This window comes from Eschrichtius robustus, chromosome 3, assembly GCF_028021215.1.
Source record: "Eschrichtius robustus isolate mEscRob2 chromosome 3, mEscRob2.pri, whole genome shotgun sequence".
Lineage (NCBI taxonomy): Eukaryota > Metazoa > Chordata > Mammalia > Artiodactyla > Eschrichtiidae > Eschrichtius > Eschrichtius robustus.
Genome location: NC_090826.1, coordinates 129,549,121 through 129,568,112, shown reverse-complemented (window position 1 = coordinate 129,568,112; position 18,992 = coordinate 129,549,121). Strand labels below are relative to the sequence as shown.

General features: G+C 36.6%; 1 protein-coding gene across 2 annotated transcripts in view; it reads right to left on the bottom strand.

Annotated features, from left to right (window-relative positions):
- DNM3 (dynamin 3) overlaps positions 1-18,992 on the bottom strand; it is a 591,315-nt gene that overhangs the window by 318,672 nt on the left and 253,651 nt on the right. The window contains exons 11-14 of one of the 2 annotated variants that reach the window (XM_068541252.1): positions 16,970-17,056; positions 12,326-12,396; positions 1,115-1,166; positions 252-281 (exon numbers count right to left, since the gene is read on the bottom strand). In XM_068541252.1, the coding sequence (XP_068397353.1) occupies positions 252-281; positions 1,115-1,166; positions 12,326-12,396; positions 16,970-17,056 (240 nt within the window). The remainder of the gene's footprint in view (positions 1-251; positions 282-1,114; positions 1,167-12,325; positions 12,397-16,969; positions 17,057-18,992) is intronic. The other variant, XM_068541253.1, reaches the window with a different exon arrangement.

Sequence of the window (18,992 nt, the reverse complement as noted above, 5' to 3'; positions counted from 1 at the left end):
AAACATTTATTATTACAGCATTTTAGAATTTACTAGTTCATACCTTTCAATCACAGCAAGTTATTAGCAGTGAAGGGATGAACCCTCTTAAGAGGATTTTTATTTCAATGATAGGGTGTTATGGACAAGACAATCTAAGTTTAAAAAAATTAGTAGCAAGCGCTAGTTGAGTTAATCAGTTAAAGACAAACTGTGCCCTTGGGACGCTAAATGAAAAAGCAACAGTAAAGCTTACAGAACTTAGCTCGTACAATTTGCCTTGAAGGCGGAAGATTGGTTCCCTGAAATAGCAAAGAATTATATGCTTTAGTTCAGAAAAAAAGTTTTCAAAATAAAGTCTATTATTACCTCTTCTCCTTTCAAAACAATGGAAAAAATTTTAGAGCAGAGGTTTCAATTTATTCAACAATTGTACCTCTGAATTTTTTAAAAAACTATAAAACCATCATTGTTTTGACTTGAAAAGAAATAACAATGCAAATATTCATTATCACATAAAACATAAAAGAAACAGCAAACTGTCAGAGTTAATGCAATCTCTGCAGAGCGCTATTAGTCAGAGACAGCTGGCCAGCCCAAAACACAAAAACTTAAAAGATCAGATCTTCTTAGGAATTAACATCTTCATTAACCAACAGGATGTGGTGTGGCAGAGATTAAATCTTAAATCCCAAACTGCCTTCTTTATGAGCTGTCCCTTCACTGTTACCAAGCTGTGCAAATGTGTGAACTAGTCAGCAGCACCAGAAAGCTCATGCAACTACTCACCATATTTTAACCTTCAACTGACTCACAGATTCAATGTTAAATCAAATTTAGGGGTAATGTAAGCAAGCAAAGCAGGACACAAGGAGTCAAATTTGAAAAGCAGAGCAAATAGCAGAAAAGTTATTTAAAATAAATCAATAGGGTTAACTGCATAAAATAGCAAAAAAAAAAAAAAAAAAAAAAAATGCAATTCACTCCAAAAACTTTAAAAGCAAAAACAAAACAAAAAGTTGCATTTCCAGCAAAATTCGCACGTGATTAATTTGCATTTAAAAAAAGTCAATCAAGCAATTTAGTTCAAATTCTTTGGGACATGCATGCTCTAATTCTTTTAAACAATTCCTACCTGATTTCCAATTGTGTTTTTCTTGTGAACCTGACTGCTCCTCTGCTGAGCACTGAGAAAAGCAAAGGAGAGAAGCACTGAAGAAAATCATAAGATTTTTTTCTGAGCAAGCAACAGATACTAAAATAAATACAGGCATTAAAAATATATCAACAACTGAGGCAGAGCTAATATAAAAAATCCAGGTCAGTTTAATTCTGGAAGCAAAACCAACTCAATGGAACTTCTAGAACCAATTAGTAATCACAAATCAAAAATAATACACCACAGGAAGAAAACCTGTATTGCTACATTAATAAGTCAAGGTTAAGTATTAGTGATATCCCACAGGTATATAAGATTGTACTGAAAATTGATAGCACTTTTTGAGTATATGCCATGTTCTAAGTGGTTTACAGATATTAGTGATTTTATTTTAATTTTAACCCTGTGAGGTAATATTCATTCATTTTACAGATGGAGAGACTGAGTCACAGAGAAGCTGAGTGGCTTCCCCCATATTACTCAGCTAACAAGTGCTGGTACTAGGTAGTCTAATTCCAGATCCCAAATTCATGATATCATCTAATCTCATTGCTTTGAATTCCACTATATTCTGACAACTCCCATAGTGCATCTTCAGCTTGGACCCATCTCATCAATTCTAGACTCAAATATGTTTTCAACAACTCAGCATTTCCACTTGGATGTCTAATGGGCATCTCAAACTTAATCTGTGAAAACCGAACTTGTGACATCCTCCCTAAATCCTGTTCTACCCACATTCTTTCCCTTTTTAATTAATGGCAATTCCATATTGCCAAGTGCTTAAGCCAAAGTCCTTGGTTCCTCTTTCTCTTACTTCCACATCAAATCATCAGCAAATGCTATTGACTCTACTTCTCAAAATGTCTTTAAAATTCAACATCTTTTTATTCCATTGCTACTACCTTGTTCCAAGCCACCATTATCTCTCACTGGCACTGTCGTCATCACTTACTCCTTGGTCTCTTTGGTCTTACACACTTGTCCCCCTAATGTCTATTCTCAACACAGAAGCCAGAGTGATCCTTTTAAAGGGGAGTTCCTGCCACTCTTCTGCTCAAAACCCTCTACTGCTATGCAATACAATTACACTCAGGGTAAAAGTCAAAATTCTTGCAGTGGTCCACAAGGCCCTTAACTCCCACTCTCCACCTCTTTGACTCATCTCCTCCTATTCTCCACCTCTTTCATTTGAGAAGTCCAGCCATACTGATCTCTTTTTTTTTTTTTTGATCCCACCATGCACACTCCCACCTCAAAGCCTTTATGCCAGCTGCTCCATCAGCCTAAAAAATACACTTCCTCCATATATCTGCATGGTTCCCAACATCACCTCCTTCAAGTCTTTATTCAAATTTATCTTTTCAGTGAGACCTACCACGACCACCCTATTCAAAATTGAATCCCTCCCTTCCTCCAGGATTCTCATCCCCTTTATACTGTTCTGCTTTTCTCTATGGCATTTTTCACCTTCAAACATACTATATAGTTTACTGATTTTTTGTGTGTTTATTATCTGCCTCCCTCCATTAGAATGAAAGCTCCTTGTGAGCAGGGGTTTTTGCCTGTTTCATTCACTGCTATAACCCCAGTGCGTAGAAACCACCTGGCACATAGTTGGCTTCAACAAATATCTGTTGAATGAGAAATCCAATGAGGCTGATACCATTATAACATGAGCACAGAGGGGATAAGAGCCAGATATCACCCTAACAATTTAACCCCAGAAATCTCAAGATTAGGCAATATGTTACTCTATCTCTCAAAAGATTGAAGGCTTTCTTTTGGTGAGTCCATGAGTAAACATATATCAATATAAGAAAATACAACTCATTTTGGTTATTCTGAAAAGACTAGCAATACTGAACCCTCTAACTGATTGTTTAGTTGTTTATAGAAGCTGTTTTGGAGATTAATGAAATAGTCTAAAACAGAGAAAAGACAGATTAAGGTTATCAATCAACTGTTTAAAGTAGTGGGATATTATAGCTCAGCAGCACATCAGAAATCAATGCCACACTTAGAACAGTTGCTCAAAATGGCAATCTTTTATAATCTCCCATGATGTATTTAAGCTGCTTCCCTTCAAACTCATAAAAAAACTATATACTACCTTCAACTGAGGATGGGGAAGAGGTGGGTGCTGAAAGGCCATACAGTATTTCATTACTAAAGATATTTTGTGTCTCTTTCTTTTTCAATTTGCTAATCTCAGAGTTTAGCTTTTCTTCTCTCCTCAGTTCTTATTATTTTTCTAGTCTTTAGTTAAATGCTTAATTCCCTTAATTACTATGAGATTCATCTCTCTCCAACCTTTTCTCTGTATAATCCAAATCTACATTATTCAGGTTTTTGTGGTGAGGTTATGAATGAGGTGAAGGTTGTGTCTGTGGCCAGGGGTCTGATGAGACCACACTGCCCTCTGGCTGCCCACCATGCCCTGATGCACAAAGTGTGCCTAAAGTACTACTCTTCCTGGGGCTTCAGATCCCATGCTTTCCTTCTCCAGGGTCCTCCAGGCTTTCCTCTCTTCTAGGAAGAAATGAGAAAACTACTATTATAATGTGATCATGCCTTCTTTATGGATATGACCATCTCTCCCAAGCATCATACTTGTGTTTTAGAGGTTTTTTTTTTTTTAAACAGGAACTGTTTTAAAATAAGTCACTGACTAGTAGTGGTAACTTCGAACTACGGCAGACTTACAGGTGTTTACTTTGAAGTAGGTGAACTACTGGGGACCCTCAAATTATGTATAGGTCCCCTTAAAATCATATAAGAGAAAAGAAACTGAATATAAAGCAAAAAACACAGAGATTGTTGATGACTCCTTGTGCTACCTTAGGCAAAGAGTATGACCTAAATGGACCTTAGTTTCTTGGCTTTCTTGGCTATAAAGTGTGTGTGTGTGTGTGTGTGTGTGCGTGTTAAGAGTCAGAGAGACAGAGACAAGTGCTGGGGCACTGTTTCTTAAGTTTCTTTTACATCTAAGATTCCTTGAGATGCAAAGTTACTCTCAGATGCTTGTGAAATCCACTAGGTGAAGAGATTTTCCACTGACATAGAATTTTCATCTACTAAATAATGCATATTTAGGATCTACCACTTGTAAGAATACGCAGGGAAAAAATAGATTTATTTTATAAGCCAATCTCAAATATTAGTGTTAGAACAAATGCTAAATTACCTTTACTTTTCACCTAAAAAATAATCTTTTTTGCAGCAACTGGCCCCATAAATCCAAACATACTGCTTTTAATGACGTATTTAGGTACTTAAATTTACTCCATAAGTAACATAATAAAAAATAATCTGCCTAGATAGAAAACATCCTTTATCATAATTTTTAGGAATGCAATGATAACTGAACTGAAAGTATTTCAAAATACTTATTTAAAAATGTGTTCACAGAAAACCATGTAAGGACTTGCAAGTTAATTTGAGTCTTTGGAGGTATTCTTGGTAATAGGTCCTTAACTGGTTATCTCTGCAATATTGTAAAACACACCTATATATAATGTTTTAATTTGACATAAGTCAAAACTGTTAGGGCACCAACTATCGGAAAGGAATTCTGTGGAACATATAAACATGAATAAGGTATGGTCCTTGTAAAGAGAGCCTACAATTTATCTAGTGTGGGTAGTGACATACATACACAAAACACAAATAACAAAGGAATAAGCTCTAAAAGAATAAATATGTGAGGCTGTAATAGAAAGCCAAAAAAGCGCTTCTGTTTCAAATGTGGGATATAATTAACCCCATATCTTATTATCTGTGTGTACGTTATTAATCATATAAAATTCCTACTACACACAAGTCACTGCTGAAGAGTTCGCCAGAACATTAAAACACATAAAACCAAATTAGGTTAATTAGTTTAATGCTCTGAGACATAATGATTTTGAAATTATATAACAAAAGGTTTACATTTTTATAAAAATAAGAGCACATTGAATGACATTCAAAGAAAAATAATCCATGTTACCTCTTAGCTCAAAAATTTTTTCTGCATATTTGTGTCTATCCATGTCCATGTGCACATGCAATAAGATTATAATAACATAAGAATGTGCCAAGGGGTATGTGTGACCATTTATCAGATAAATCCTGTACATAGGAATTGCTCTGAATGTTCAGAGAAAAGAAAGATCATTTTGGTCTGATTTGATCTGAGATTTTCATAGAAAACTTGAAAAAAAGTAAAATTTTAATAGAGGAAGAAAATCAACCGCACTCCAAGAGAATGGAGTAGTATAAGCAAAGCCAGGAGGTAGAAAGCTGGGGCATGTAGGAAAGTTGTGGAAAGTAAAACTAATATGGGAAAAATTGTATGACCATAGACTCAGGTTTGTATTCAATAAATGACCTTAAAAGCCACCTAGTACAATAACTCTATGTTAGGACCAATTATGGAGAATTTGGTCATTATACTGAAGGCAGCAAAAAGTATTCAAAGATTCTAAGCCAGAAAATGGCATGATCAAAGAAGTGTTTTATTAAATACTACCTCCCTGAAATAGGCAGTATCAACTCTGAACCAGGTAAGACAGGAAGCAGCCAGCCTTGACCCCCTCCCTCTGACTGTTGGAGTCCCGCCCAGCCTTCAAAATCAAAGCAAGTACCATTTCTGAATTATGCCTTCTCAGAAACCTCCAGTTATCTCTCCTTCCCATGAACTCCGCTAGCTCTTGGTCTGTGCCTGTATTCTATAAACAGGATTGTGTTATACGCAGGCCTCTAACTCGCCTCCAACAAGGTCTGCTGCTTGATGGCCAACAGTGTGTTGCATTAATCAGTTATCTCTACCTCTCTCACCACTGACATTACCTCGCAGTGTTTACAGTATTTTCTTAAGAAATATTTATGGAATTGTATTTTGATGCCAGGGTTATATATAACCAGATTCTTAATGTTTATCTGCAATAGGAAATTTAAATAATTTGAAGAAGTGTGCCATAGACATGTGCTGCAGCAAGAGTATGGTACATTTAGGAATCCAAAAGTGGCCAGTCTGGCTACAGCACAGAGTTAGGGGGTGGGATAGAGAGGAATAGTAACAATAGAATAGGCTGACGAGGTAAGCAAAAGACAAGATTCTACAGGGCCTTGGAAACCACGCTAATGAGTTTAGACTTATTCTGAAAGTAATAAGAATTCTAGAAGGAATTAGAAAGAACATGACAAGGGGCAAGGAGACCACTGTAGCAACCCACCCAAGAGAAGACTAACTTTAGTAGTAGCAATGATGATAGGAAGAAATAGAAAAAATTCCAAAAATATTATAGAGGTAGAATCATATGGACCTGTTAAAGATGGAAGGAAACAAAGGTGAGGGGAACAAGGAGTAAAGAATGACACTCAGGTTTCTGGTTTGAGCAACTGGGAGTTACCACCCACAGAGAGTGGGAACAATGGAGGAGGCATGAATTATAAAATCAGATGATGAGTTTAACTTGGGTTAATTAATATTGGGTTGAGGCTTCCCTAGGATATACAAGTAGAGATTCCCAGTATGTAGCTGAATATGGTAACAGTCCAAGAAAAAGTTCTGGAATGGAGATCTAGATTTAGAGGCATCAGATAAAGCTGGTAACTAAAACCACTGCGGTGGGTAACGCTATTGGACAGGGATAGTGCAGTGAGTGAGAAAAGAAAAGGGTCTACAGAAGAATACTAATAAAAAGCAGTTCTTAAGCCATGATCACAGGATAAAGAGCTCCAAAATAAAAACGAGAAGAAGTGGCTAGAGCAGAAAGAGGAAAGCCAGGAGACAACGGAGAGTTATTTCAGCAAAGGGATAGGATAGGTCTCTTCAACAAGGAGTGGTTAATGATGTCAAAACAAAGGACTCAGAGTTGTCCATTCAATTAACTGTTCGCTCCTGGCCAAAAGCAGTCTCAGTAGAGTGGTGTGGTAGAAACAAGACTACGGTGAGCCAAAAAGTAAAAGAGACGTGAGAAAGAAGAAAGAGGAGTACCGACTCTAAGTCAAACCAAAGAGGGCTCAAACGAATCAAGAAAATGGAGTCCCTCAGAGATGCAGATTCCATGGCAAATGTCAGAGTGTACCTCTCCCTCTACTACTATGTTTAGTTTGTAGAGGAGACTTGAAATTAAAAGAAACGTCAGTTGTGCTATGATGGAGGAATTACTAGAAAAATGGCAACATACAGACTAAGGCAGTGGAAGGGAAAAGTCTATTCTTTGTACTTTAGTGACAGAGCATTTAAAAAGCTGATTGTATATTCCTGAGCCCTGGGGTTTGTTTAGAAGCAGCTAACAGAGTTACCTCTTTTTTCTCTTATTGAAGCCACCACTGTAGGTTACCACCAAGTTGTCAATAAAGTATAGCCCGCTAAAGGACCCAGAGCAATCAACTGGATTCACCATATTCTAGAACTGTGCTGTCCAATACAGTCGCTGGTAGCCAGAAGTGGCTGTTTAAATTAAATTCTTAATTAATTAAAATTTAATTTTCATTTCTTCTGCTTTACTAGCCACATTTCAGCTACTCAATAGTAACATGTAGCTAGTGGCTACTGTATTGGACAGCATAGGTTATAAAATATTTCCATCATCTCAGAAAGTTCTATTAGACAGCACTGCTCTGGAGTAAAGAATCTCTTTTAGAATGTTCTTTTATATTACCCCAAGAAGATTATAAACAGTTGCTGAGAGTCCCAAGAGTGCAACTTATCACATGTAGGCTTGGCTCCATCCAATCAGATTGAAGCCAAAGGAAGAAGAAAACTACATGATGTTGACTGCCCCTGCAGGATCTTTAGTGAAGTCTCAGGCTAAATATTATGCAAGAAAACCCTAGAGAACTTGGGGGCCTATAAAACAAAGATGACTCATCTCCTAAGACTCATTTTAAGGATGAAGATAAAGTTCAAAATAACAGATCTGAGAATGAAAGAGAAAAGTGGAAGTCCACTTATTTTTAAAACAGTGCTTGAAACATTAGAATTTATAACTTATTTAAATAGATGATACTAACGATGTCCTTGCAAGTTGTTCAAATCTATATTTCTACCAGTCCTGGTAGGCAACCAAGCATTTAATTCCTAAATTGGCAAATAAGGATCTTGCTATAATCTAATACCTAAGTTTTAATTCCGCAAGAAAGAGAACATTCTCATGTAAGAATAGGAACTAGATACACCATTACAATGGAATATGATTATGTATTAGGGACACATAAAAAAGAATGTAAAGGTAAAGACCAAGATTGTTTTGGAATTTGGTGCCAAGGTTCACACATACTGCCTTTAGTAAAATGGTAACAGAGACATTCCAGAGGACCAGGAAAGAGATATAATGAATGCTACCACCCTTAGAATTTTCATGGTGCTCACATAACAAGAACTGAAATCTGCACACTATCATTTCAACTGTGAGAAAACAGGTGGGGAGACCTACTCAGCAGATTGAAAAACAGACCTCGGTCTGCTGTTTGTGGCATAGAGATGTTATTCTAACGGTGTGTATCTGGAGCCCATGTTTCTTAAACCACCGGACTGCAAAAATCTTAGTAACTCAGAAGGCAAACTGTGCCCATGAAAATGGAGAAGAGCACAAGAATTTGAAAGTTCACTCCCCACGGCATTCAGCTAACAAGCTTGCCTTTCTGTTCAGACAACAGGATTACTGAGAAAGAGAGGAAGTGAATGAAGAATAATTAATTGGAATAGCGTGTTTTCTTAAATAACAAAAACTAATTATGTTGTGTTAAGAAAAATAGAATGTTGGGGTTTTTTTTTCACCAGGGAAGAATGACAAATTAAAATCCTTAAGTCATGAGGAAAGTTGACATTTCCTTCTGAAATACTAAGCTTTTAGGTTCAGAAACTATATTACAATTGAAAAATCAAGCCTTCAGAAATTAAGAAATTCCAAAGCAAGTCTACAGCAGCGCTTACTTGGACACATTACACATGGTACATATTTTACGGTCCATGTTTAACAAATAACTAGGAGATGAAAAAAAAGTTTCACATATTCAACACAGCAGAATAAATTCTATAGCAGAAAGAATTTTGAGTTGTTCTGAACACTACTCTGAGACATCACTTTCCATTAATCTAATTTTAGCAATTTGTTTTCCTTTCTTTTTGGTAATTTTTAGAACAAAAAGTCATCCCAGTGGAAAAACAAACTACATGTGTAAAATACTCTATACATCACCATCCTATAAATCTGAGGGGTGGTCCTCCTCTTTTGGTAAATCTCTAAAAATCTCATGAAACTAATGCTTATTTTCCTCAACTCTAGCCTTTAATTTTCCATCTTCAGAACTTAAAAGTACTTACATAATTGTCTTCAAATATGGCTTTTCTTCCTTGATGGAAACAGCATTCCTGCCAACTTCAAAATTTATAGCTACAACCATATTTTTTTAATTTTTAAAAGCACAAAAAATACCACAACTCCTCAAAGTAATTTTGAAATGAACACTTCTTCATCATCATAATTATCCCATGTCACATTGAAATGCACTCCAACTCAGCATACAAACAGAAAGAACATTTACCTCTGAGTCTCAGTGCAAAATATTACATCTGGAGATAACATCAGCAACTAAAAAAGTCTTTCAGTGGCAATCATACTCCAGTCATTAAAAACGTCATAAATGAAGTAAAATGGTACATCTCGTAGAATCAAGTTCTTTGTGTGTGTGTGTGTGTGTGTGTGTGTGTGTGTGTGAGTGTGTACATATGGTACTTTCTCACTTTTACAGACTGCACCACAATTTTCAAAGGCACTTTCACATAACTTCATTAATTTGATCTTCCGACAATCCTGAAAAGTATACAAGACAGGGATTTTTTATTATTCCATTTGACAGAGCAATAAACTGAGATACAGAGAGACTAAGTGGCCAAAACCCAAACCTCATCAGTGGCAAACCCTGGAAAAAGAATTCAGACTGCTGACTCCCAGACCAGTCCTTCAAAAGGAAGTTTAGGTGTGCAGTTTAAATTAGATGAGAAATGTGCAAAGTTGCTGGGTTTCTAAAGCAGTTTGAACAATGATTCTTTTTAGTCCCCTAACATCATAAAGGTTCACAATCTATCTCACTGCTGGAAAAATGGGACTGTCACCTGGATTACAGAGAGACTGTACCAAAGGGCTGTAATTGAAGTATTTTCATTTGCAAAATTATACGCCTTTGAAAACCTAGTCAACATAATACTTTAGTTCAACAGCTTCTGAGGTAGAAAATATTAAAATTTACTGGAGAACATAAACTCTGGACCATTTATCTTTGAAAATAAGTAAAAGGATAATCTAGGGGGAAAATGTTTCAAGCAGAGTATAGGGGTGAAATTTAAATTTAGTGCTGGTTACAAAACATGTTCAAAACTTGAATCCTTCCAAACTGATTATGATTTTTTTCTCTGTTTCCTCCTTGAATCAGGATACCATAACAGGACAGTGCTGCAATATCCTTTTCACTTTTAAGTTATGGTGTCAAGTTTATATCTGCATCTGCTACATTTTTATAAAAATCAAACTGGCATTTGTAACCAATAAAAATCAACATGAAAGGAAGTATTCCTGGTTATTTCAAATGACTCAAGGATTTCTTTTTCTTTTAAATTCCTCAAAGAAGCAAGTGAAGTAAGTGGAGAATGCATCAGTTTAAATTTTTACCTGCATTTCTCTATACTTTTCAATTATTAGGCAAGCTCCTAAAAGACAATTTTTTTTTTCCTTTTCTTTTTCTTTCCCCCATAGCAACTAGAGCAGAGCTTGGAACAGGTCACAAGGATTTCACTGACTACACAGAAAACCAGGTAGAAATTCTCAGGTCCACCCTTCCAGGCCTAGGGACAAGAAGACACACCAGAGTCTAGGTTTCTTGCCACTGGTGATTTTGCAGAGGGAAATGAGCAGTACGGATGATGAGAGCCATGGGGGCAAGAAGACAGGGGAGCAGGTCTGTGTGAAGTGGCTGTGGAGTAAATCCCTATCTAGAAGTTGGAGCGGGCAGTGCGGCTAAAAAAAGACAACTGTCTAAAGGAACATATTAATCACTGAGTTCTAACAATTTTACACATAAGTCACAGACAGGAAACAGTTGAAAAAACTAATGTACCAAAACCAAAAACTAGTGTACCACACAATAGTAATAACTGCTGGATGCAAAATGTGTATACACTATTTGTTAGGCCATGTTCAGAATGAGAAAATTTTCTGTTGAATAATTGGGCCTTTCCTCTCTAAAACATGCCTATAAATTCCTCAGGCCACTGTTTAGTTTAGGTCACATGATCTAGATATCTGTTTCTTCTAAGTCAAAATGTAAAACTAAGTCAGTCTAGTTTTACATTTTCTTGTGTTTCATTTTTTATTTGTCCCTATTCTTGAATACATAGTAAAGTAACAGTACATAGGTGTCTTTATTTTTTATATAAAATAAACTATATTTTATATACTTGAGGTTGGAACCACTTACATGCCACAGGTATATTTTAGAGTTAGAATCAAAATTCTTTAAAAGCAATAAAAAACAGATTCCACTAAAGGGCAGGAAAAAATGGTAAATTCAGGGTCTTGAAAATGTCACACAATAAATAACCAACCTTGAATACTTAAGCATAATGTTTACCTGACAATATCTGTGAATATAGCAATAGAATATTAGAATATAACAGAACACATGTATGATAGAATAGCAATATATAGACAAGCTTATATAAAGTATATATACTTCATAGAAAAGAGAATGTTCATCCAAAAAGATTACATCTAAGTTCACAAAGGACAGTTTTTTTTAAAAAAATAGGCCACTGTAGTCTGATTTAGGGATGGCCAAATAGCTTGTATCCTGTGAATTGCACTGGGTATTTCAAATTTATGTGAGAAATTGTTCCCTAACATATTTTAAATGTGCATCTGTTACTGCTTATCTATGGGAGCTCAAGTACAAACTGCAGATCATCATCCAAAAACAAGGAGTATCTGAGCTACATATGATTTCCCATGCTGTACAATAAAGAAGCCAACTTCTTTATTCAGAGAACATGGCCCCATGGCCACGAGGCTCAGATCTCCTCAGTAGGTTGACTCAGAGTTAATCCTGACACAGAATGCTGGGGTTGTTGTATAAATTCACATGTGTATTTGAGACAAATCAGCAGGAGGAATGCATGTGACAATCAAGGATTTCACGTACTTTGCGAAGCCAATGAAATCTTCGTGGTTGGTGTTGATGTAGGAGACTTGGATGTCGATCAACAGCAATACCTATAAGTCCAAGAGAATCACTTCAGTGAAAACCCATCTTAAATATTCTCAAACACTAAGTTCGGTAATAGCCTACAAATCATTTATCTTTATTTAATTTTAAAAAGGATGCTTCAGTTAGAATGAAAAGTTGCATTAACTTTTTTCATTAGACTCTCATTTTTACTCTAAACTCAGAAACAAAAGATCTATGTGAAAAGTCTGAGTCCCACATGAAGACAACAGCATTACAGTTTATAAGCATGTACTTAACATGCTTACTTAACACAGAGCCAACTTAACACAGAACCTAGAATTATTCTATTCCTCTAAAACGTAGGTGTAACGTTCAAAAGGACACATGTGTAAAAATACATGTGGCAAGAAGGCCATGCAGGAGCTGCTTAGAGCTTCCTGCTCCTGTAGACACCATAAGTTAGCCACAAAATAGCAATATCATCTCTTGTTTTTCCTCTCCTCTTCTACCTCTTTAAGCTCCCTATAGGCAAGTAGGAGAAGTATCTCATCAACCAACTCAAAAAGGCAATATACAAATAAATAGAAAGCCTCCTTGAGATCAATAGGCTTCACTGAAGGTGACATCTGAGTGCATCGAAGCATTCGTGCTAACAGTTCATTGGCACAGTCTATATAATGTCCCCCAGGAGGTGCGTCCTCAGGAAAGCCTTCCCTGATCCTCACCCCACACCCTTACCCAAGACCAAGTTGGATCATGCTATTACTCTCATATAGTCTATAAATCATGATTATATTTTTATGTATTATACCCTATACTTTTTCTTTGTGGTGTTTATCACAAATGTAATTAATTATTTATATTATATTTTGTTTGATGTTTTGCTTCCCTGCAAGACTGTAAGCTCCATGGAAGCAGAGATTATATTTATCTTGTTCACCACTTTATCCCCAGAACCTAGCATGATACACACAACAGGTGCCTGAGAAATATTTGTGGCTGTAAATTCTATGACGATCTACCAGTCTTGAAGAATAGTTTATTTTAAAGGGAGAAATTTATTCCCATATAATTAGTACATGGCCAAGTATTATTGTTTCTCACTCATTACCCAATGCTATGGTCTCTGAGGCTTTGCTTTTGTGGCTAATCTCAGTTGGTCATCTGACCAAATCTCGCTGTGAGCCCCAAGGAGCCCTATCGAAAAAAAGACTAAATGAATCACCCCAAACCCATCCCCACTACCAACATAAAGTCAATGCCCAGGCGCTAACTGGGTCAACAATATCATACTTGTATGAAAACTTTCATATCATCAGATAATAGTTTTTTTTCTTCTCTTAATGAAGAAAACTGAACAGTTAGGAGGAGTCATCACTATTAGATTATCTGTGGCATTGCCACTATTCTCCCTACAATAAATCCAGATTCTATTAAGTTTTATACCCCAAATCCATTTGGCTAGGAGTTTGGATCAATAAACCATAATATTCAAGCACAAATTAGTAGTTGCCACCATAAAGAGCAAAATATCTACATAATTCTCAACATTGCCAAAGGTTATCATGAATATCTTGGACGTTCACACACATTAACTTGGACTGCAGTACAGGGGAAAAGTGGAAGAAAAATAACAACTATGGCTGTTCTCATTCATATTCCTGGAAACTGGGAGTCTGTTTTCATCCTAGGAAAAGAGCCAGGTCGCATGTGGGGGATGAAAAGGAAAATAGTACATTTTTTCTCTTTTTTTCACTCTCTCAGAGTTTCTCACTGCCTTTCTCACCCACAGTTATTAAAAATTTAGTTGAAGAAATGTAAAGCTACCCCTGGTAGCAGTAATCACCCACAAAGCCAACCATTTCAACATGCAATTACATGTATGGAAGCACCTGGAATAACAGCAGGCACACACCGAAGCTCAAAAAACCTTTGTTTTAGAAAAAAGTTCAGACAGATTTATGGTTTTTCATATTTTTAATTCTGAAGAATTTCCCCTACACACAAAGTTTCCAGAGCAGAGGTTGGTAATAATTCCATTTTTTAAAAAACTGCAAGAATACCTCAAAGCAGTACTGGTACAGAGGTCTAAGGAAATGGGTCACTCTCTGACCAGTGACTTCAGAAGTACCATATGGCCTAAAGCAGCACGGAGTTCAGAACTCAAATGTGAAATCTATGCAAACTGACATGTTCACGTTACCAAAAACATGCACGTTTTTACTATGCCACACAGGTCCATATTAGCAGTGGCAGGCACCAGCTTCTTCGGGCAGTTGATAACTGTCAAACCAGGCCACCTGAGATGGTCACTTAGGAGAGAGATGTTCGCTCCCTCCCTTAACTCCCACTTGGGGAATGAATTAATCACTACATCAGAGGTACAGATGGAAGACAGTCTCCCTTGAAATCAGAAAAGGCAATTCTTTCTCATGTCTACTATGTGTCATAGCTCTTTAGGAATAACAAAAACAACTAAAATTAATGAAGAACTAAGAACTATATCTGGATTACTTCATTTCATCCTCACAAAATACCTGTGAGTTAACTACCATTATTATTCCACTTTCAGATGAGGAAACTGAAGAGTAAAAGTAATAAATAACTTGTTCATTTACACAGAAAGCAAATGATAGAGCTTGGATTCGAACTCAGGCAGTCTGAACCCAGAGCCCACAACATTTTTTCTTTTTTAATAATTTTTTTCCTTATTTTTTTGGCTGCATCGGGTCTTAGTTGCGGCACACGGGATCTTCGTTGACGCCTGTGGGATCTTTCATTACGGTGCGTGGAACCCGCGTCCCCTGCATTGGAAGGCGGATTCTTTACCACTGGACCACCAGGAAGTCCCTGGAGCCCACAATCTTAATGACAATGAAAAGTTTGAGTGTGTCATTTCAGTAAAACAAAAACTCTGACACATGAAACATGAAAAAGTTAACTGATTTAGATATGAACACAAAGATAACTAAGATAATAATTGTACAGTTTTTTCCTCAATATTGTTTTTACACAGGATCCCTAAGAGTTAAGTAGGATGTATTATCATTTGAACTGCATAGAATAAAGACACAAATTAAAACGGTTATCTTATTTACTTAAGGTCAGGAGTACAGTTGATAACAGAACTCGTTTTCTTGGTCCAGCAGGAGCCGTGACATCAGGTGTGTGGGGGAACTTCTGGTCTTGGGTTGTATACCTGGACCCAGGCTTGATTTCACTGGCTCATGAGTTAACATTGATTTGTTTATCTCTACTAAGTCACAAAGCCTACTTTCTCCACTTTTGGCTATTGTGACTACTCCAAGAGTGAGAAAGTTGCAAAATAAGTGAAAACTATGAATAATCGTTTGTTAACTTTCAAAACACGATGATAAAAAGTAGCAGCAATGAATCCCAAAGCTCGAGCAGAGAGCAGCAAGTTGTTACCAGAGTCACTCACAAATATCCCAACCTGCTGGGCCTCTATTCCTCTGTCTCTTAGCTTTCTCCTTCCACGCCCACCCCAACCCTATAATACCCTCTGACACATGTTGCATGTGTCTCTCTCCCTGTGGTTTGTCTCTACCTCTCTCTCTCCTATTCTGCCTTCCTCCTTTTCCCCAGTTCTTTCTCTCCTTCTTCCCAATTCACCTAAGAACCACAAAATCTTGGAATTCTAACTTATAGAGGACTTCAGAGATCATACAGACCAACATTTCAACGTTGTACATGAGAAAACAACAGTCCCGAGAAGTGATTTGCTCAAGAACATGCTGTTATTCTGTGGTGAACACATGGCTTGAGTCCAGTGTCCTCTCCACGCTGTCACACTCGCAGCTGTGTCCTGGAACTGAAGAGCATCTGAAAACCTTTGTGTTTCCCATTATAATGTTTTATAAGTAACTAAGAAAACATCCACCTAAATTTAAGAAGCTTTAATTACTTTCATGTAGTCCTTAACTTTTTCCAATGAATTATCCTCACTTGAAAATAATTGTTCATTCATAGTTAGCCAAGATTCGAAGACAATTTCAAAGCCACTCCTTACAAACCATATGTATTTACAAAATAGTTAGAAATGCTTAAAAGAGCTGTTCTTAAATGTTTTTATTTTTTTAGTCATAGATTCCATGGATAAGCTGATGAATAGCTTTATCCATTCTCCTCAAGAAAAAAAATAAAAACACTAAACATTTTGCAAAACATTTTAGCAATTTATGAATATCCTGGTGCCCATCTGTGGGCCCTATTTTAAAGAAAAAATGTGATATGTTTCTGGATTAGTGGTTTTCAAAGTGGGGTGTGTACATGCTAAGGGTACACATGATGATTCATGAAGTGTTGAAAAAAATAATGGAACTCCTATTATTGCTTTTTAAATGTTATCCTTCTAAGGTCTTTATATATGTTTATATTTTTAACATACACAAGATGTTAGTATAGCAACACTACACTACTTATATAGCAACATGTATAAAATTCATAAATAAGTAAAAATAAACATATGTGGTGGTGTTCTCAGCTCTTTTTTTTTCCATTCAGGGATACGCCGACTGTTGGAGACCACCAAACAACCCTGGGGAGATCTTCCACTTCCCACAAGGACCCTGCCCACCAGGGAAGGCCTCTCCTCACCTGGTCCTTTGTCTTCCCTTCTCGCTCACGAATGTGGTTAGCAACAATCCTTTCCGTTTCCTCGCAGAGTCTGGGGAAGTTTGCCAGCTGTCAAGAAAAACAGATCTGAGTGTTAATACTCAAATATTTATACTGCCAAAAAAGAAACAAAAATAAGTTATGTTGTATTCCAGAAGACATGCAGTACCATTCTGGAAGCAGAAGTGAAATATCCTAAAGAAGAATGTCAGAGTGACAGAAAAGACTGCACAAACTACAATCAGAAGTAACTACATTATCTGAGAAGAAACACTTCAAAACCAGCAGAGAAATTCCCTGCAAAGAAAACAGAAACCCAGATACCATCCAGCTCTATGCTGTACAGAGTTAGCACTTAATAAAGTTCAAAGACGAAGAAGATAGAAATGAGGATGAAAAGGAGGATAATGACTAATATTTATAGAGTGCTTACCATGTTCCAGGTTGTGTGCTAAGCACCACATGAATTACCTCATTCGAAATTCACAACAATCATAAAAGACAGATCTGATTATTAATCCCATTTTACAGAGGAGGACAGCAAAGCGCAGAGAGGTTAAGTAACTTGCCCCAGACTGCACAGTTCAAAATCGGTGGGTCCAGGATTCCTACCCAAGCCCTCAGACTCCAGAGTTCATGGTCTTGTCCATCACTCTTTGAGGATGATTCACATTCCATGAACCACAGAGATCATTTTTTTAAATTCCACCCTAACAGATGTGTTTTTATATACATATTTTTGGCAAAACTGCAGAAATAATGCATGTCAATCACTTATCCCATCTCAATTATGCAGGTAATTGTCCAAAATTTAGTTTGCAAAAATGAATGAATTATAGTTGTTTTCAGTGTAAGGAAGAAAAAGAAAAGGATGCTATCAATACAAGGATGTTCAAGGAAGCCTAACCTAAAAACGGGGCTTAGTCGGGTAAAGTTGTGTGGAACAGCTGTGGGGAGAAGGGAGCTTGCCAAGCACAGGAACATGTGTGAAGGCGCTGGAGGACAGAGACAATGAGTGGTCAAAGAAGTAAAGGAAGGTCAGTTCAGACAGCAAGGGGATGGTCTTTAGGCAAAGCTAGAATGGTAAACAGGGGCTTGATCCTTGTAGACCTGTTAGGAATTTTGGCTTCTGAAGCAATTCAGACGGAAAATAATGGAACTTGGACCGGGACGGCAGCAATAGAAATGGAAAAAAGTGGGCAAATTCATGGTTTATGACAGGCAAAGATTAATTCCATTTATTATATAAAGCACTTGCAAATTAATAAGATTAACACTAACATCTCACATAAAAACAGGCAAAAAACGTGATTTAATTTAAAAAGAAATTTAATGGTCAATAAGAGAAATATTAAACTTCACAGAGTAATGCCAAGAAAGATAGTAACTACTATGTTGTCAAGTTACTGTAATCATTTTTATAAGACTTAATGCAGGTGAAGGTGTACTGAGACTAGCACAGTTTAAACTTGCTGAAGGGACGTCAATGAGAATAATCTTTCTGTTAAGCAATTTGGCAATATGTTTCAAAAATTTTAAAGACACACACACGTCAGTCTAATTACTTCATGGGATTCTGAGCTAAAATAAGGAAATTCATCACAGCGTTACTTGTAATAGCAACAATAAGACAAATAGACATAACTCTATAAGCCACCTAAGTATCCAATGATGTTAAATTAATTAAGGTAGGTCCACTAATGGGATGTAATAAGCCATTCCAAATAATAGCTAATATTTGATATAATACTATCTAATTTATAAATAATATCTAATAACATGCTAAAGTGTCTATAATATGACACTGGGTGAAGAAAACCAGGCGACTAAATATAAAATGTGATTACACACAAGCATACACACACACTCATAGCCACAGGCCACCATATACACTTGATAGCCTTTGAGGATATAGCCAAAGACCTTAAAAACTCCAAAATTCTTGAGTAATACTGTAGCACATAATATTTCCCCTAACTTGTATGCTAGGCCTCCCTGAGGTGTG